The sequence below is a fragment of the Onychomys torridus genome, chromosome 19, assembly GCF_903995425.1.
Source record: "Onychomys torridus chromosome 19, mOncTor1.1, whole genome shotgun sequence".
NCBI classification, from domain to species: domain Eukaryota; kingdom Metazoa; phylum Chordata; class Mammalia; order Rodentia; family Cricetidae; genus Onychomys; species Onychomys torridus.
Window position 1 is genome coordinate 61,097,665 of NC_050461.1, and position 16,969 is coordinate 61,114,633.

The window sequence follows — 16,969 nt, forward strand, 5'->3', positions numbered from 1 at the left end:
GCATTTGAGGCCAGCCTGTCTACAGAGCGAGTTCCAGGACTGCCAGGACTATACAGAGAAACCCTGTCTTGAGAAAAACCAAATCTCAAAGCAAACAAAACCCATCTCCCTAGTCCCACTGTCTTCATTCTTTAGAGCTAGAGGGATGGCTCAGTAGTTGAAGGCATGGCTCTCCCAGATGACCCAAGTCTGGACTGCAGCACACATCTGACAGCTCATACCCACCTGTAACTCTAGCTCCAGGAAAACTGACACCCTCTTCTGGCTTCTACAAGTACCTGCATACATGTGGCATACATTCACATAAGCACATACATATAATGTAACGTAAATCTTAAAATAAATACATAAATAAACATACCCAGAGGAAAAAAAAGTTTTTTTATTAAAGATTTTATTTTTTATTACATATACTTATGTGCATGTGTCTGTTGAGGACAAAAGGGCACTGTATCCCGTGGAATTAGAGTTACAGGTGGTTGTCAGGAATCAATCTTAGGTCCTCTATAAGAGCCATACTTTCTTAACTGATGAGTCATTTCTTCAGCCCCAAAGGAAGAAATTCTTCCCAATTTGTCATATTTAGAGAAGTCACACTGTAAGAAAATGAGTACTTTATGTTTCTTTTTAATAAAACAAACTTGTGCCACAGCTCCAATATATAAGCCACAATCAGTCTTTCCTCAGGGGAACAGTCTCCTCCCTGATACCCTCTTTGGTCACGATGCAGATCCTGAGGGCATCGCCAGTGTACACGTCCCTTTCAGCTGCAGAAATAAAGACATCTTTCACCAGCCTCATGGCTCTGTCCAAAGACAGGGGGACATGCTCCACATTCTGCATATTTTTGAAACCAACCTGGAGAAACAGAAACTCATATGAAGCATCATGTGAGCCCAAGACCTAAGGAAGGTCCCAACCTCCCACAGCACACACTCCCATGTCCCAGGATCTGTATTGGATGTATCAGGTTACATTAGGATGTCTTTCGGACTAAGGATATTCTAGTCTCATTTTACACACAATAGAAATGTAGCAAAGCTCCCAACTTCTCTAAAGCACAAACACACTGAGCTAGAAACAGACACTGTTTAAAAAAAAAAAAAAAAAAAAAAAAAAAACAACAACAAACAAACAAACAAAACACATAGTAAAGAGAGAGGGCATGCCAAGACAGCCCCAGATGGCCATTAGGTAAATCTGTTAGTAGGCAGCTTCATCAGAAGAACCTGGGCAGGGTGGGGCAGGGTTATATGGGAAGAGGGGGCTTCAGCTGAGAAAATACCTCCAAACTGACCTGTAGTTAAGTCTGTGGGACATTTTCTAGATTAATGATTGATGTGGAAGGACCCAGCCCACTGTGGGCAAGTGCTCCTTGGCTGTATAAGCAAGCTGGCTGAGCAAGCCCTGGGAAACAAGCTAGTAAGCAACATTCCTCCATGGCCTCTGCTTCAGTTCCTGCCTCCAGGTTCTTTCCCCAACTTCCCTCCATCTAGAGTACAAGCAGGTAAACTGAAATAAATTCTTTCCTCCCTAAGTTGCTTTTGGTCATGGCACTTTTACAATGGCAGTAGAAACAAAACTAGAAGGCACTGAAATTGAAAAGCATCAAACACCCCTGACTGCAGTGTGGGGTCAAATAGGAGAAGACATCGTTTCAGGACAAAGCAGAAGCTGGATGTAGTATAATTGAGATGGACAAATAGCAGAGGGCAAGGCGTAGGAATTATGAGCAGCATGAACTAGATAACTGAGCTTAGAGGATGAAAGAATTTGGGGATAAAACCCAATAAACGCAGTATATTTTTTATACTGAGGCAGTATAAAAAAAAGATGGATAAATAAAAAGTATGGGTGGGAGACAGACTACAGCTCAGAAACAGGGTGATGAAGGAGTCACTTATGTGATGTCAGGTAAAGATAGCATGGAGAAGACCAAAGACATGACCAGTGACTGCAGATCTAGAGTCCGTAAGGCTGCGGGGCAGGTGAAGACCAAAGGGCACCAGCAGAACAGAGACAAAAATGGTTTGGTAGGAAAGCCAGTCAAGATGACCTTAGCGGCGTCTCAGCAGAATGAAAGAGCTGAGGCTCCCGCAGCTGCCTTCGCTGGCACAGGCAGAGGCACAAGCATATTACCTGGTTGTCGAGCAGAGGCTGCAACATGGCACTTGCTGAGCCTCCAGCCTTGAAGGCGTCTCTCTGGTAGGAGCCCACTGGGTCAAAGCTATACACAGCTCCCTTTCCTTAAAGAAGAGAAAGGACACTTACCACCATGAAAGGACGTAGTCAAAACATGATACAGAGTACAAATGACTTGGCTAAACCTTTGGCAAAAGTCAGAATATGTTTACTGTTGTGCAGTGGACCCCAGCACACTGTTCTTTATGGAATGGGGTAAATTCACATCTTGATGTCCCAACAGTATGGCCAATTTGCCTAGACCTAACGTCACTGGCAACCATCTCATGACCCTGAACAAGCACACCATTCAGACACATTGGATAATGATCACAGGCCTTTACTTCAAGTTCTACCCCAAATCTTCATACTATTTCTAACAAATAAGCTTGTATAGATGCAGCATAGACCTGATAACTTAAAATTTTCTTAGCGTTAAATGTAAGTAAAAATACCAGAAACTCAATCGCCATTTCGTAACTGGTTACTACAGCTAGCACAGTGGAGACCCTGGCAGCAAAAGTAGCTCCCACAGTTAGTTAATCTTTAATTCTATTGGACATGACACTTGATATTGACATAATCAAGTTATATACATTTCAATTGACTTTGAAAGTTATAAATTTACAAACTCAAGTTCCATTTGCTTTTGGGATACCATCTTACAAGGTCTCCAATTGGCAGTAAGGCTCGTTAAGGAGGGAATGGCTCAGTCGCTCCACCTGTTGTAACTTGTCTGGTCAGGCTGTTGGTTTCAGTTACTAAATAGGTTAACACGCTTAAAACGAATTACCATGTTGCTAAGACGGGTCAGGGTCAGAAAGACGGATCAGAGAGGGATGCACTTGCTGCAAAGTTTGTTGACTTGAATTTAATCCCCAGAACCTACTGGCAGGCTGTCCTGACATCTGCACCAAGGCCAACACTCCTTGCCCAAAAAAGTAATTTTAAAACAGACAGAGGTCACCAAACATCGGTGGTGCACGCCTTTAATCCCAGCACTAGGGAGGATCTGTGTGAGTTCAAGGCCAGCCTGGTCTACAGAGCAAGATCCAGGACAGACTCCAAAGCTACACAGAGAAACCCTGTCTGGAAAAACCGAAAAAATTAAAATAAACAAACAAACAAATAAATAAATCAGGCAGAGGTCATTCTTAGTAAAATGCATGTATTCCTTGCATGTTCAGTGTACATACTGTTACCTGTAACTGGGCTACCTTTGAGGAAAGCTGAAGGTACCATATGCCTATGTATTGCTTGAGTTTATAGCAAAGACTATATCACTAGAATTTTAGAAAAGAACTTTAAAAAAAAGTCTGAGTGTTTTGTCTGTATGCTAAGTGTATGTATGACATGGTGCATGCCCGAAGAGGTCAAGAGAAGCCATGGGATTCCCTTGGAGCTGACATTGCAGACTTTATGAGGTACCACATTGGTGTAGGGACTGAACCCGGATTCCTTTAAGAGTAGCAAGCACTCTTAACTGCTAAGTCATCTCTCCGGCCCCTAGAAGAGGTCTTTTAAAAATGGGGAGCCAAGTGTGGTGACTCCTGTCTGTGACCTCATCAGTTGAGAAGTTGAGGTGGGAGGACCACAACAAAGTTAATGCCAACCTGGGCTACAGACTGGGGAGACCACCTTAAAAAGCAAAACAAAACTCCCAATCCCCAAGAAATCATTCACAAGGTCCGACTTTTTTAAAAAATGGTAATACTGGGGGGACCTGATCCCTAGTGAAACCAGAGACCACCATAAAAGCCTCCAGCTTCAACAGTACCAGAGTTCCCCAAGAACACTGAGGCTGCAGGGATCAGCTCTCCCATCCTCCCTGCCACCGTATTACAGTACAGTAGGGGAATGTACTGTAGCCAGAGGGATTTGAGAATTTCAGCTTTCAACTCAGCATAGGTGTGCAACTAATTTTACAAATATAATTTTATCTTTTTTATTTAATTTCTACTCTAGCATATGTTTCATTTTTGGTATTTTGAGATAGGGTTTCTCCGTGTATCCTTGGCTATCTTGGAACTCCCTCTGTGGACCAGGCTGGCCTCAAACTCAGAGATCCGACTTGTCTCTGCCTCCTAAGTGCTGGGATTACAGACGTGGCCACCACCGCCCGGCGTAAATTAGGTTTTAAGACTTGGTTTTGATAACGCAGTCTACAGAGGCAATTTTTTACTCTTCAGCCGCAGCTCATATACTCTCCTCTTTTACTCCTACATCTTCTCATCCTTGGCCTTTCTCTTTTTACTTAATCACAAATTTCCATAACTTAGACAATCTCTAAAATCTGTAGACCCTAACAGTATCATGCTTCCCTCTCCTAGCTACTTCACCCATCTTAAATTCTTTTTCTTTTCAAAATTGACCTAATACTTAATCCTTATCCTTACTGACCCTACTTCCCTCTCACTCCTAATCTCCTCCCCCCCCCGCCCCGCCTTTTTTTCCCCTTAGACAGGGATTCTCTGTGTAGTTTTGGTGCCTGTCCTGGATCTCACTCTGTAGCCCAGGCTGGCCTCAAACTCCCAGAGATCCGACTGGCTCTGCCTCCTGAGTGTTGGGATTAAAGGCTTGTGCCACCACTGCCCAGCCTCACTGCTAATCTTATTAACTAAAATCCAACAAATGTGATGTATACAACCTTTGGTGATTTATCCTCCAACAGTAATTAAAATCTAAAAGGACACCATTATTAAGCGGCTAGTAGGACAACTGCATAGTAGTAACATCAAATAGCTGTAGCTGATCTCCCCATTAGTATCTACTCAAGGAATGAGATGGTGTTTACATGAGGAACCCAGAGCCCCTGGAAGGAATTGTTTTCTAAATTATAAACTACCAAACCTAAGTCCCGCCTGAACATTCCAACTATATCAAATGAAAGAATATAGCTTTCAAACAAATAAAAATCACCAAAATCACAATGCAGTAACAAGAGACTAGAAAAACCAACACAACTCCAAAAAAATACTAACCCTATAGCAGTCACATCTAATCAGAGTGCATTAGATGGAATTCCACAGAAAATTCAAAATAGAAACTATGTTCAAAGGTACAAACAGCTGAATAGAATAAGGGAGGGTTCTGCTTGGAAAGACAGCTCATCACTTGCTGCTCTAAGTTTGGTTTCCAACACCACATGGCAGCTCACACTCTGTAACTCTAGTTCCAGGGGATCTGATGGTCTCTTCTGGGTCTCTACAGGCACCAGACATACATGTGGTACATAGAAATATATACAGATATAAATACACACATATAAAATAAATCTTAACAAAGAATTCAAGTAGGTATTGATGGCTACATGAAAGAGGAATTCAACAAGGAATAGAAATACTGAAGGAAAAAAAATGTGAAATGCCAGAAATAAAACACTAGAAGCTATTTAAAAAAAAAAAAACAAAAAAAAACTCTGGGGCTGGAGAGATGGCTCGCTCAGAGGTTAAGAGCACCGACTGCTCTTCCAGAGGTTCTGAGTTAAATTCCCAGCACCCACATGGTGGCTCACAATCATCTGTAATGAGATCTGGCACCCTCTTCTGTGTACATAATAAATAAATAAATCTTTAAAAAAAAAAAAAAAAAAGATAACCAACAGAAAACAAACCCAACATTAAAAAGGGGGGGGCGGGGAAGTTAAGAGCACTGACTGCTCTTCCAGAGGTCCTGAGTTCAATTCCCAGCAACCACACGGTGGCTCACAATCATCTGTAATGAGATCTGGTGCTCTCTTCTGGCCTGCAGACATACGTGCTGCATACATAAAAAATAAATAAAATCTTTTAAACAAACAAACAAAAACTCTGTGTAAAGTCTCAACATCAGTATGGATCATGGAGAGAACAGATTATCTGAGCTTGGAGACAAGGTGGGAAAACTGTAACAATCCCCCAAGGACAGAGATAAAATCATAAGAAGGTACCAAGGGGAATTCCAGGGTATCCAAGAAACCCTGAAAAGACCAAATCAACTGGTTACAGACACAGAACTTGTTCTAGTGGCAAAGAAAACATTTTTAAAAGAATTGTAACAGAAAAATTCCCAAAGTTTAGAAGAGACACCCGGGCCAGGTGGTGGCGGTACATTCCTTTAACCCCAGCACTGGGGAGGCAGAAGCAGGCGGATCTCTGAGTTTGAGGCCAGCCTGGTCTACACATTGAGTTCTAGGGCAAGCAAAGGCTACAAAGAGAAACCCTGTCTTAAAAGAAAACAAAAACAAAAACAAAAACTTAAAACCAGAACCAAACCAAAAAAAAAAAAAAAAAAAAAAACACTTAACATACAAAACAAAGAGTATATTGAAAGTGGTAAAACAGAAACAGTTAAGTCATATATAAAGGCACACACATCAGATAAACATCATCCAGATTCTGGAGGTCTTGACAGGAAACACTGTGCTCCAGGATCCCATCCTACCAACACAAAGACCAGCAAGTCTTGGAGACTTAGCAGATTTGGTGTTCTAGCCTGAGCAGAAAGGAAAGAATAGCAAATTGACCATCAACAAAAGGCTCCAGCTGTAAGCCTAGAAGACTGGAGATCATTCATCCTGAGGTGTATGGAACCTATAATGTATTACATGCATGTATGAAATTAGCAAAGAACTAAATTTTAAAAAATTATAGTAGTAATAGTATACTAGGATACTGCTAAGGACTGCTAATCAGACTGTGATGCATCACTCTTCATAATGAAGGAACAGCCTTACATGAACACTCCAATATGAAATACAACAATAAAAAAGAAAAAGACATGAAATGAATATAAAACTTCTTGTGAAGTACAAAAAGAAACAAAAACAAAACTAGTGTACTTAAAAAAAACAAAAAAACTTAGCCTTTAAAAATTAAAGACCCAGGGGCTGAAGTGACAGCTCAGTGGTTCAAGGACCTGAGTTCAATTCACAGCAACCACACGGTGGACACAAACATCTGTAATGGGATCTGGTGCCCTCTTCTGGCCTACAGGGACACATGCAGGCAGAACACTGTATACCTGATAAATACGTCTTTAAAAAAAAAAAAAATTAAAGACCCAGAAATAGAAGTAACAAAATTAAAGCAAAACAAAAAACCCTTGAGGGAATTTTCAAAAAGCAGGACAAGACAAAAATATGGACTATCCACAAGGCAAAAAATAAGAATGGGTAAGAAGTAAGCTGCAGTTGTAGAGAAAATAGGGACAGATGAAGAGAATGAAGAAGAGGGGAAGTGAGGAAAACAAACCAGGAGAGTCACTGTAAAATATCGAAACAAGCTGAGGAAAAGAAAGCATGAAAAGCAGACTCAAAGAAAGGGGCAAGGCAAAGGACTTCTTTGTGATGGTCCCAAAAAAAAAAAAAAAAAAAAAAAAAAAATTCAGAGAGGCACCATTTTTATGTTATGGCTCAGAGAAGCAGCTCCACCCCTGAGAGAGGGGAAGACCAGTCTTAACCTTGAGCTAAATTCCTCAGTTTCACCTACATTCCATCTCCAGAGCCCCTTGCTGTGATTCAGCTAGGGAAAGACAGATCAGTCACAAAGACTGATTTCTTTTTGCTATTTTTAAAAATTATTGTAGTTATTAGTCATTTTTTTAAAAATTAAATTAGTTCTTTGACATGCATATAATGCATTTTTTTCCACACACACAGACACAGATACAGACACACACACAAACTGTGGGATGTCTTTCTGTAAGCTGTGAATATGTGTTGCTCCCATTGGCTAATAAATAAAGCTGCACTGGTCTATGGCAGGGCAGGATGGAGCCAGGTGGGAAAATCCAAGAGAGAGAGTGGGAGGAGAAAGGAGAGTGGAGGAGATGCCAACCTGCTGTCCAAGGAGCAACATGTAATGGGACACAGGTGAAGCCAGGGAACATGTGGTGATACACAGATTAACAGTAATGGGTTGAGTTAAGTTGTAAGAGCTAGCTAGTGAGAAGTCTGAGCCATTAGGCCATACAGTCTGTAAGTAACATAAGCCTCTTGTGTGTTTATTTGGGTCTGAGTGGCTGTGGGACCGGGCGAGACCCAGGAAAACTTCCAACGACTCCCTCATCCCTCCCTACCCCACTCCCACCGCTGGGACTGATTTTTCGAAGACATTACAATCTTAAAACAACAAATATCTGGGCTGGAGAGATGGCTCATGGTTAAGACTGTGTACTTACTGCTCTTGCAAAGGACCCAAGTTAAGATTCTTAGCACCTGCTGGGCAGCTCACAACAGCTTTAGTAGCTCTGACACAACTCTCTGAAGGCATTCACACTCACATGCATATCACATCCCCACACACAGTGAAAAGTAATCTACAATGGCTCCTTTAGACTTTTCATTATGTGTATTTATTTGTGTGGGTGAAAAGATGGTGGAAGAGAAAAGACCGGCATGCCAGAGGTGGTGATGACCACAGTGAACTGTTCTGGACACTGAAGGGCTTTGGCGGAAGTACTCACAGCAGGTGTGATCTGTGTACAAGACCTCAGCAAGCTCAAGCCAGAGAAAAGCCCCAACCTAGAGGAGGGAAGTGGACATGAAGTTCACCCTTAGTGAAGGGGCTTTTGGAAACTGGCAGCTGGTTGAAAGAGGGAGAGTCAGCTTTAAGAGTATGTCCTCTAGCAGGCTGACCACATCTAAGAGTATGAATAACCACAACTTTACCTGGGGAGGGAGGGAAGAAGGAAGGAAGGAAATGAAAACAAAGAGGACAGGAAGCTGGGTGGGCAGAGAAGTAGAGGGTGGTGTATCTGGGAGGAGTTAGGAAGATGGGTGACTATGATCAAAATACACTATACAAAGTTCTCCAAGAACTAATAAAACATGAGGAGAGGGAAGCAAATACACAGACACACATAAAATCTTTTGTTGTTGTTTTGTTTTTTGAGACAGGATCTCTCTATATAGTCCTAGCTGTCCTGGAACTTGAGATTGGATGCGCCTCAACATCCAGCTTAAGAAAAGTCTTAAATAATATATCCTATCTCACTCTGACAGAAAAATTGAAAGATATATATTCTGAGAACACTGTGGGAAATACAGGTATTAATTAACCCAAATCACCCTTGTTTTTTGAGATAAGGTAATGAATAGCCCATGAAGGATACAATCCTACTTCAGCTGCCAAGTGCTAGGGTTACAGTCATGTATTACCAGCTCCAAAGTCTAAGAAATTACTTAAAAAAAAAAAAAAAAAAAAGATTTATTATTTTACATGTCTAAGTCTTTTGCCTGCATGTATTGAGTGTGTTGTATAAAACATTCCATCCTATAGGGGAGTTAAGAAAGAAGGTAAACTCAATAGCCCCAGGAAGTCCCTAAAACTAATCAGATTTATAAGACCCTTCTCTCCCAAGAGTAAACAATAAATATTGTTGAGAGAAACTTTCAGTCAAGCCAAGCTGCAAAAAAGATTGGCTGAGCTGCTTGAACATGTATTGTTCAACTACCTAAAGGGATACTCTCCAACCTGTTAAACTGAAAGTACAGTGTGCTCCAAGTTTCCAGCTTTCGTGATGCAGCTGTCTTTGAGCCATTTCTGCTCCTCTAAGTAACCCCTTACCTACAGTCCTGTAAGTAACCCCAATAAAGTTCATTAGTTCACCAAGTTGGACTATGGTGGTATCCATACTTTGGTCTATTGTTGGCTACCTATCTAGGGTGAGTGGTGTGTATGTATTATGTCTCCCCAGAAAAAGTCTGTTACACAACAGTTTGAGTACCACATGCTTACCTGAAACCCGCAGGTCAGAAGAGGGCACCAGATCCCCTAAACTGGAGTTAAAAATTGTGTTGTGAACCACCATGTTGGTGCTGGGAACTAAATTCAGGTCCTGTGTAAGTGCTCAACCAGCCTCAGAAATTCCTTTTCAAGAACTGCTTGAATTAACTATGTCCATTATGTTCTGTAGGCCAATCTCTAAGATAAAAGCTAATAACTATCAACACATTCCAGATCCTGAGAAAACAGATACCCAACAGCTCACCCGGTACCATATACAGTACTTGCTGTATGCCCCTGGATGTTATTTATCCCTTTTAGCTTTAGTTTCTTCTACTTTCATGATCAGAACACAAAGCTGCTGGGCTAGATGGCTCTACTCCAGGCAGAAGCACACACATTTATGAAATAACACTTGTGCATTTGCCAGAAAGAAACATGCTACCTTCTTCATCAAGTCCCCCGATGATGTTGTAAACATAGTAAGGGAAGAAGCGCCTTGAGTACAGGATAGTGGAGAGCATTGCAGCAATTGCCCCGGTTGTCATGGCCTTGTTATTGGAATGCTTGTACATCTTCATGGTTTAGGGGGAAAAAAAACAAACAAGAAAGCAGAGTCAGAACCTGTCAAACTTCAATGACAACCAGTACACAGTATAGGCATTCCTTAGTAAAACACAAAAGTTTTTTTCTTTATGACCAAATAACACAGTATTACTAACATAAAATGACAGCTTATTACATGTATCTGAGGTAGTTAACATGTAACAAGTTTTTCAGAGCAGAAACATTCCCTGGAAGAAAGATCAGGACTCTCAAGACTCAGGATGTTAATAAATCTGACGAATTCCAGGAAAGTTGAAATCAAGATTCAAGAGGGCCTTTCTCCATGTTAAACAGAAAGTAAACGATTGCAAGAACCCCTCCACCCCACCCCCCCCCACACACACTCAGTTGCCTGTATGTTGATGAGAGGGTTTCAAGAAGCAGCTTTCTTGAGTTGTCTGTCACCTAAGCTTCAGGGGGTTTTTCGGTGATGTAGCTGCCTTTCAGTTGCCCACGTTCCTATAAGTAACCCCTTACCCATAGTCGTCTAAACAACCCCAACAAACTCCTTGGTTCACAAGGTAAGACTGTGGCCGAACTGCTATTCTGGTCTGTAGTTGTCCCAGCACTCATGGAGACAGGCAGAAGGACCTGTGAGTTTGAGGCCAGCCTGCTCTACACATCAAGCTCTAGGAAGCCAGGACTACATACTAACCCTGTCTTAAAACAAACAAACAAAAAATTTTTAAGGGAAGGATGTCAAGAATGCTGGTTTAAAGAGGCTATTTACCCTACTCTCTTTATTTCGGTCACTACTAATTCAACAACAATGTAATAAACAGGGCATGTAGTTGAGCCTGGGGAACATGCTGCAAATGCACCTCATTCCTGCACTGTGTACTCCAAATGGTATCAGCACCAGCAGCCAAACCTGACCTACTGTCTGCTTTTATAAGTAAAAATTTCCTGGAATATAGCCATGTTGTTATGCTGCCTTCTCAATCCAACAGCAAAACAGGGTAGTTGTGACAGAAATGAGATTAGCCCTGGAGACTTAAAATATTTATGTCTTAAAACAATCAAAGCTGGGCGATGGGGGCACACGCCTGTAATCCCAGCTCTCGGGAGGCAGAGGCAGGTGGATCTCTTGAATTCGAGGCCAGCCTGGTCTACAAAGCTAGTCCAGGACAGGCTCCAGAGCTACAGAGAAACCCTGTCTCGAAACCCATCCACCCCCCCAAAAAAAGGAAAAAGAAAAAAACAATAAAAAATTCAGTGGACTGAATCATTTGGGTTCCACTCTTTGTAAACTCCTAGACAAACACATCATCAAAGGTTAACAGTCTTGTTTCGCAGTGTCTACCAAGGAAAAGTCTCAAAAACATGATCATAACTGGGCAGTGGTGGCACACACCTTTAATCCCAACACACGGGAGGCAGAGGCAGGTGGATCTCTGAGAGTTCGAGACCAGCCTGGTCTACAGAGTGAGTTCCAGGATAGGCTCCAAAGCTTCACAGAGAAAGTGTCTCAAAAGAGTTCACAGACAGTTCCAAGGGGTCTGGCACCATCTTTGAGCTCCTTGAGTACCAGGCATACCCATGGTGTACATGTATGTGTAGACCAAACATCCATACACGTAAAATAAAGAAATGGAATAATTAGGTTAAAAAAGATCTTAGGATGAAAATACAGGAATTTCATAATCCTGATATACTAAATCCTTATAAACTTCAAATTATCTACAAAAATTATAAACATAAAATGGATTTACATTCACAATTTTTGTTGTTGTTTTTCACATGTTTTCTCTGTGTAACTATCTTGGCTGTCCTGTAACTAGCTTAGTAGACCAGGCTGGCCTCAGAGATCCACCTGCCTTTTGTCTCCAGAGTGCTAGGATTATAGGCCTATGCCACCAAGCCTGGCCAAGTTCACCATTTTTTGTTAGTCACAGAGCAAGCAATTCTAAAGCAAAGCCTAAGTACTGTAAATCAAGGTCAAAACACTGAACAATTACAAGTAAGCTATGTAACAAAAAGCAGACAAATACAGATGAATTTCTAAGGTAAGTTATAGTAAAGTAAGAATTAGAAGGTATGCTGTATCTGCTAATAAATGTAAATTTCTGAAGCTTTCAAATACTAGATGTTCTAAAATATACAGTGAAATAATGTCTACACAGCCCCACAGCAAATGCAAGTTTTGTAAATGTTTTTTGATATGTGATACATCTCCTTAAGTGACTCAAACAGGCAACAGACAATATGGTCATCCCTGCTAACATGTTTCCTACTGCATCATCCCTTGGTGATTTCTACTGAAGACTGCCAGATGATGATGGGCTGCTGCCCTTCATCAATGGTCCAGAGATTATTTTTTCCTTTTTTGTGTTGTCTACTAGTGTAGAAACGTGAAGAAGGAAAGGTCAGCAGACAGTTCCAAATCATGCTCCTGTCAATAGGCTTCCTGGGCTATTTTCTGCCACAGCCAGACATGATACACTTCAGAAGGAGAAGCTTCATAAGAGCCCTCAGGCTACCTCCAGAAAATAGACAACCCTGACAAGGCACAGAGGTTTAAACAGACTAGATGTGCTGCTGTTTCCTGTTATTTGTGTGACCCCAACAGCCACTGGTGGTATTGCTTTATTTCTAGGCTAACTCCACCTGCTCACTTGCTGTCTCTCTAATGCAACAGTCATATTGAGGCTCACTAGAATCTTATGAATTGTCCCAACGGGGTAGATATGTACAAAAGCACCTACCTTTAACCTTGCTTCAATAATCTTTGTCAGAGTGAGACAATCTCCATGAAAACCACTGCAGCCAATGACTGTTTTGTCTGTTCTGTAAAAAGCCAATTTCAGGGAAATCAGTTGATAAAGCAGGGCAATGGTATTACAAAGCAACATGTTTGTCTCTTGGAGACCAGGTATAGATAGTAGTCCTCCAAGCAAATTCAGTTCAGAAAAGGACTATCTCTATTTCTTTATATTTCTGCAGCACGGGAGTCTACATACCAATATCTCCTTACACCAAATTAATTTTAGATGAGCCAAAAATATACTATTAATAGGCTAAAGAAAATAAGGGTGACTATTTTATAACCTAGGGCTAAGAAAGGTGAAATATGATGTAGCCCAAGGGTCATATAGAAGTTTCATAAATCTGACAACTTCTACAGAAAAAATGAAGTTAAAAATATATGAACATATGACTAAAGTCTAATTCTAATCTCCTTATGAAAGAATAGTCAATGAGATAGAAAAATTGGGTAGCTGGGAACTGGGAAGACAAGATAAACTTCATCGCTTTTCATGGAAAGACATGGGCCAGGCCTAGGACTGAAACATGGCAAGGCTGTCTTCCATATTTTCTACTCCACATCACCTTAAACATCTGTGCAAAGAACCCAAGCCTTGTTGGGTCCTCTTCTACTTCAAGTTTAACAGAGTTTTGTGATCATCCCTGCACATTCCCAACTGCTACCACAAAGGCAAGAGAATGTGTCTTTAGAAATATTTATTTATGGGCTAGGGATGGCTCAATGGATGGTTAAGAGCACTGGCTGTTCTTCCAGAGGACCTGGGGGTGGGGGGGTGTTAAACTCACAGTATCCACATGGCAGCTAACAACCAACTATAACTGCAGTTCCAGGGGATCCAATGCCCTCTTCTGACCTCTGTGGACACTGCACACACATGGTGTCATACAGACAAAACATACACACACATAAAATAAATCTTAGAAAGAAAAAAAGAAAGACTGATTTACTTACAGTTTATAACATTTGGGGCTATCTCGGGTATGAATTGAAAACCCTTCACTCAACCGAGTGTCTGAAGCAACAATGGAAAAATCTTCTCCAGCAATTGCCAGTACAGTACTGATGAATAAAAAAAAAAAAAAAAAGACAAATTACTTCTTCAGGGTGGCAACTCTACCCCGTCAAATACAAGTGTGCTCCACAGGACCTGCCTGGGCAAATCTATTAGATGTAAGAGTAGATTTCAAGTGAAGGACAAAAGACGGGAGGGAAGTATCCCTGGCTACATGTCATCTTAGAACATTCCTAACCTAGATTCTAATGGTGCCCTCCCCATTAAGCAGTTATAAGCCTGAGGACAAGTTAACTTCTAACTTCTGAAGGCTTCAATTTTCTCAAAAATATGGCACAGAATATAAAACAGGACACAAATACTGTTCTAGTACCTAATTGGGAAGAGGTGATAGGAAAGAGAATGAGTCACACCTTCATCATTAAAGAACGAGAGGCTGCTTGGCAGGGTAGTTGCAATAAATGCTAAAGGAACAAAAGAGAGACAGAGACAGAGAGAGTATGAATAATTTACTAGAGAGCTGAAAGTACCATGAGGAAAGTAATGAGTTAAGAGGAACTACAGGAGGTTAGAAAGTGAATGAGGTTGGGGATTTAGCTCAATGGTAGAGCGCTTGCCTAGCAAGCGCAAGGCCCTCGCGGTTCGGTCCTCAGCTCCAGAGGAAAAAAGAAAAAAAAAAAAAGAAGAAAGATGTCCAGGGGCTGGAGAGCCACCTCAGAGGTTAAGAGCACCGACTGCTCTTCCAGAGGTCCTGAGTTCAATTCCCAGCACCCACATGGTGGCTCACAACCACTTGTAATGAGATCTAGTGCTCTCTTCTGGCCTGCAGGGACACATGCAGGCAGAATACTGTATACATAATAAATAAATCTTTTTTTTAAAAAAGTGAATGAGTACTACATTAAGAACACCCTGAAACTATTAACACGTCTTACAACGTAAGTACTTAGTGCTCACATGCAGAGTTAAGAAGCACAATGCAGGGCTAGAGAGATGGCTCAGTAGTTAAGAGCACTGGCTGCTCTTCCAGAGGTCCTGAGTTCAATTTCCAGCAACCACATGGTGGCTCACAACCATCTATGATGGGATCTGATGCCTGCGGGGATACATACCAGCCCTTTAACATGGCTGTTTAAATGCCAAGAGCCAAGGACTAAGACTATGAATATTCACTTAACTGCTTGCAGCTTACAAAAATGTAACCACCTTGAGCCTCCCTCAACCTATACAAGAAGCTGAAAGGAACCCACACAGCACATATTCACATTTGTTCTTCAAATGGCACAACCAAGGTTAGAAACCACTATTACACTCCCTATATAGTCAATGTTCAACATTCATAAAAACATAGTTTTCTTTTCTTTTCTTTTTTTTTTTGAGACAAGGTTTCTCCTTGTAGCCCTGGCTGTCCTGGAACTCGCTCTGCAGACCTGGCTGGCCTTTGCCTATCCAGCGCTGGGATTAAAGGCGTGCGCCACCACCTCCTGGCTGTTTTGCTTTTCTTAACAAGCCTTTTTTGATAATGGTTGTTTCAACGTATAAAATTTGATGAAGAATATCCCTGTTTGTCAAAGATCCTAAACTCGAAGGAAAAACATCCTTTCGAGTAAAGCACATAATTAAAATGCACAAGCAATTTGAGATAAGAATACACACAAACGGGCCGACCGCCTAAGGCCGGGGACATAGCTCAGTCTAGAACTTGCACAGCACGCAAGAGAACTCAAGAGAACAAAACAACTGCTATACGTCACCCCTGAACTTAAACCAAACAAGCATTAAAAGAAAAAAAATCAGTGATCTACAAAATTAAGTCTACTTCATCGACGTTATTTTCTATTTGAAATAATAAATGATCAGACGGCTCGGCCACAGAAACAGCTACGCGTCTACCGACCAGGGCGAATCAATCTTAACAAGAATACCGCCCCTCTCGGGCTGGCTTTAGAAACCTGTTCAAGCCCCACGAAACAACAGCCCACAGAACGGAGGGTTCAGGTTGCAGCCGCCCTGCAGGAGCAAGCGGCACCCAGGGCGTGCGTGCACCGCTCTGGGTACCGGGCTGCGGAGCGCCCTAACAGGCTGCACCTCCGCCATTCCCACGCCCGCCCGCCGCGACCCCAGGCTCGACCAAGGTGAGCGCAGCAGACCCGAGCGTTTACCCTCCATTGAAGGCATACGGTGAGAACCGCAGCTGTACAGGGCCGGCGGAGCCGTGAGGCCCCATAGCCAGCTCTCGCTCGGGGTCCCTGTAAGCAGCAGTGGAAAGCATCGCGCCGAACTCCTGCTGTCTCACGGCAAAATGGCGGCCGGGGCAGGTCCACTTCCGTCCCCCGCCCCGCCCCTACCCACCGGGCTCCTCTAGCCCTCACTCGTCGTTGCTCTTGGAGGTCTGCGCCTAAGTCCCGCCACATCCTGGCTGCGCCAGTTGCGGTATACCTGTTTTCCAACCTCACGAAAACATTCGCTCATGGCGAATCAAAAGTTAAAAGTCTGACTCACATCACAAAAAATTAACCCAATTACGGAGCAACGACAACTCGAATTGTCACTTTGGTGACGTGTCGAGAAGGATTAGCAACTCCTGCTGTGTTCAAGGCCTGATGGTCATGATGCATGGTCAGCTGTGTGGTATGTGCAGCCACGAGACCCAGGAAGCGATACTAGGTTTCCCTAGCCAGAACCTGATGGTTAATA

At 42.2% G+C, this 16,969-nt stretch overlaps 1 protein-coding gene across 1 annotated transcript; it reads right to left on the reverse strand.

Moving 5' to 3' along the window:
• Positions 1-606: 606 nt before the first annotated feature.
• Psmb1 (proteasome 20S subunit beta 1) lies at positions 607-16,600 on the reverse strand. Its single transcript, XM_036169330.1, has 6 exons — positions 16,435-16,600; positions 14,212-14,319; positions 13,199-13,280; positions 10,333-10,462; positions 2,140-2,246; positions 607-858 (listed from the first exon to the last, which is right to left on the reverse strand). Exons 1-6 carry the CDS (start codon positions 16,542-16,544, stop codon positions 673-675), a joined length of 723 nt encoding a protein of 240 aa, XP_036025223.1. The 5' UTR covers positions 16,545-16,600; the 3' UTR covers positions 607-672.
• Between the last annotated feature and the right edge of the window lie 369 nt (positions 16,601-16,969).

What these genes read in the sequence shown, in the direction of transcription:
- Psmb1 (XM_036169330.1), bottom strand. Translation starts at nt 16,544, where the DNA reads ATGCTTTCCACTGCTGCTTACAGGGACCCCGAGCGAGAGCTGGCTATG. An exon ending in TTATTGAAGCAAGGTTAAAG is followed by an intron (nt 10,463 to 13,198) that starts GTAGGTGCTTTT and finishes TAAACCATGAAG; the next exon opens with ATGTACAAGCATTCCAATAA. An exon ending in CGGGGGACTTGATGAAGAAG is followed by an intron (nt 2,247 to 10,332) that starts GTAGCATGTTTC and finishes CTCTTCTTTAAG; the next exon opens with GAAAGGGAGCTGTGTATAGC.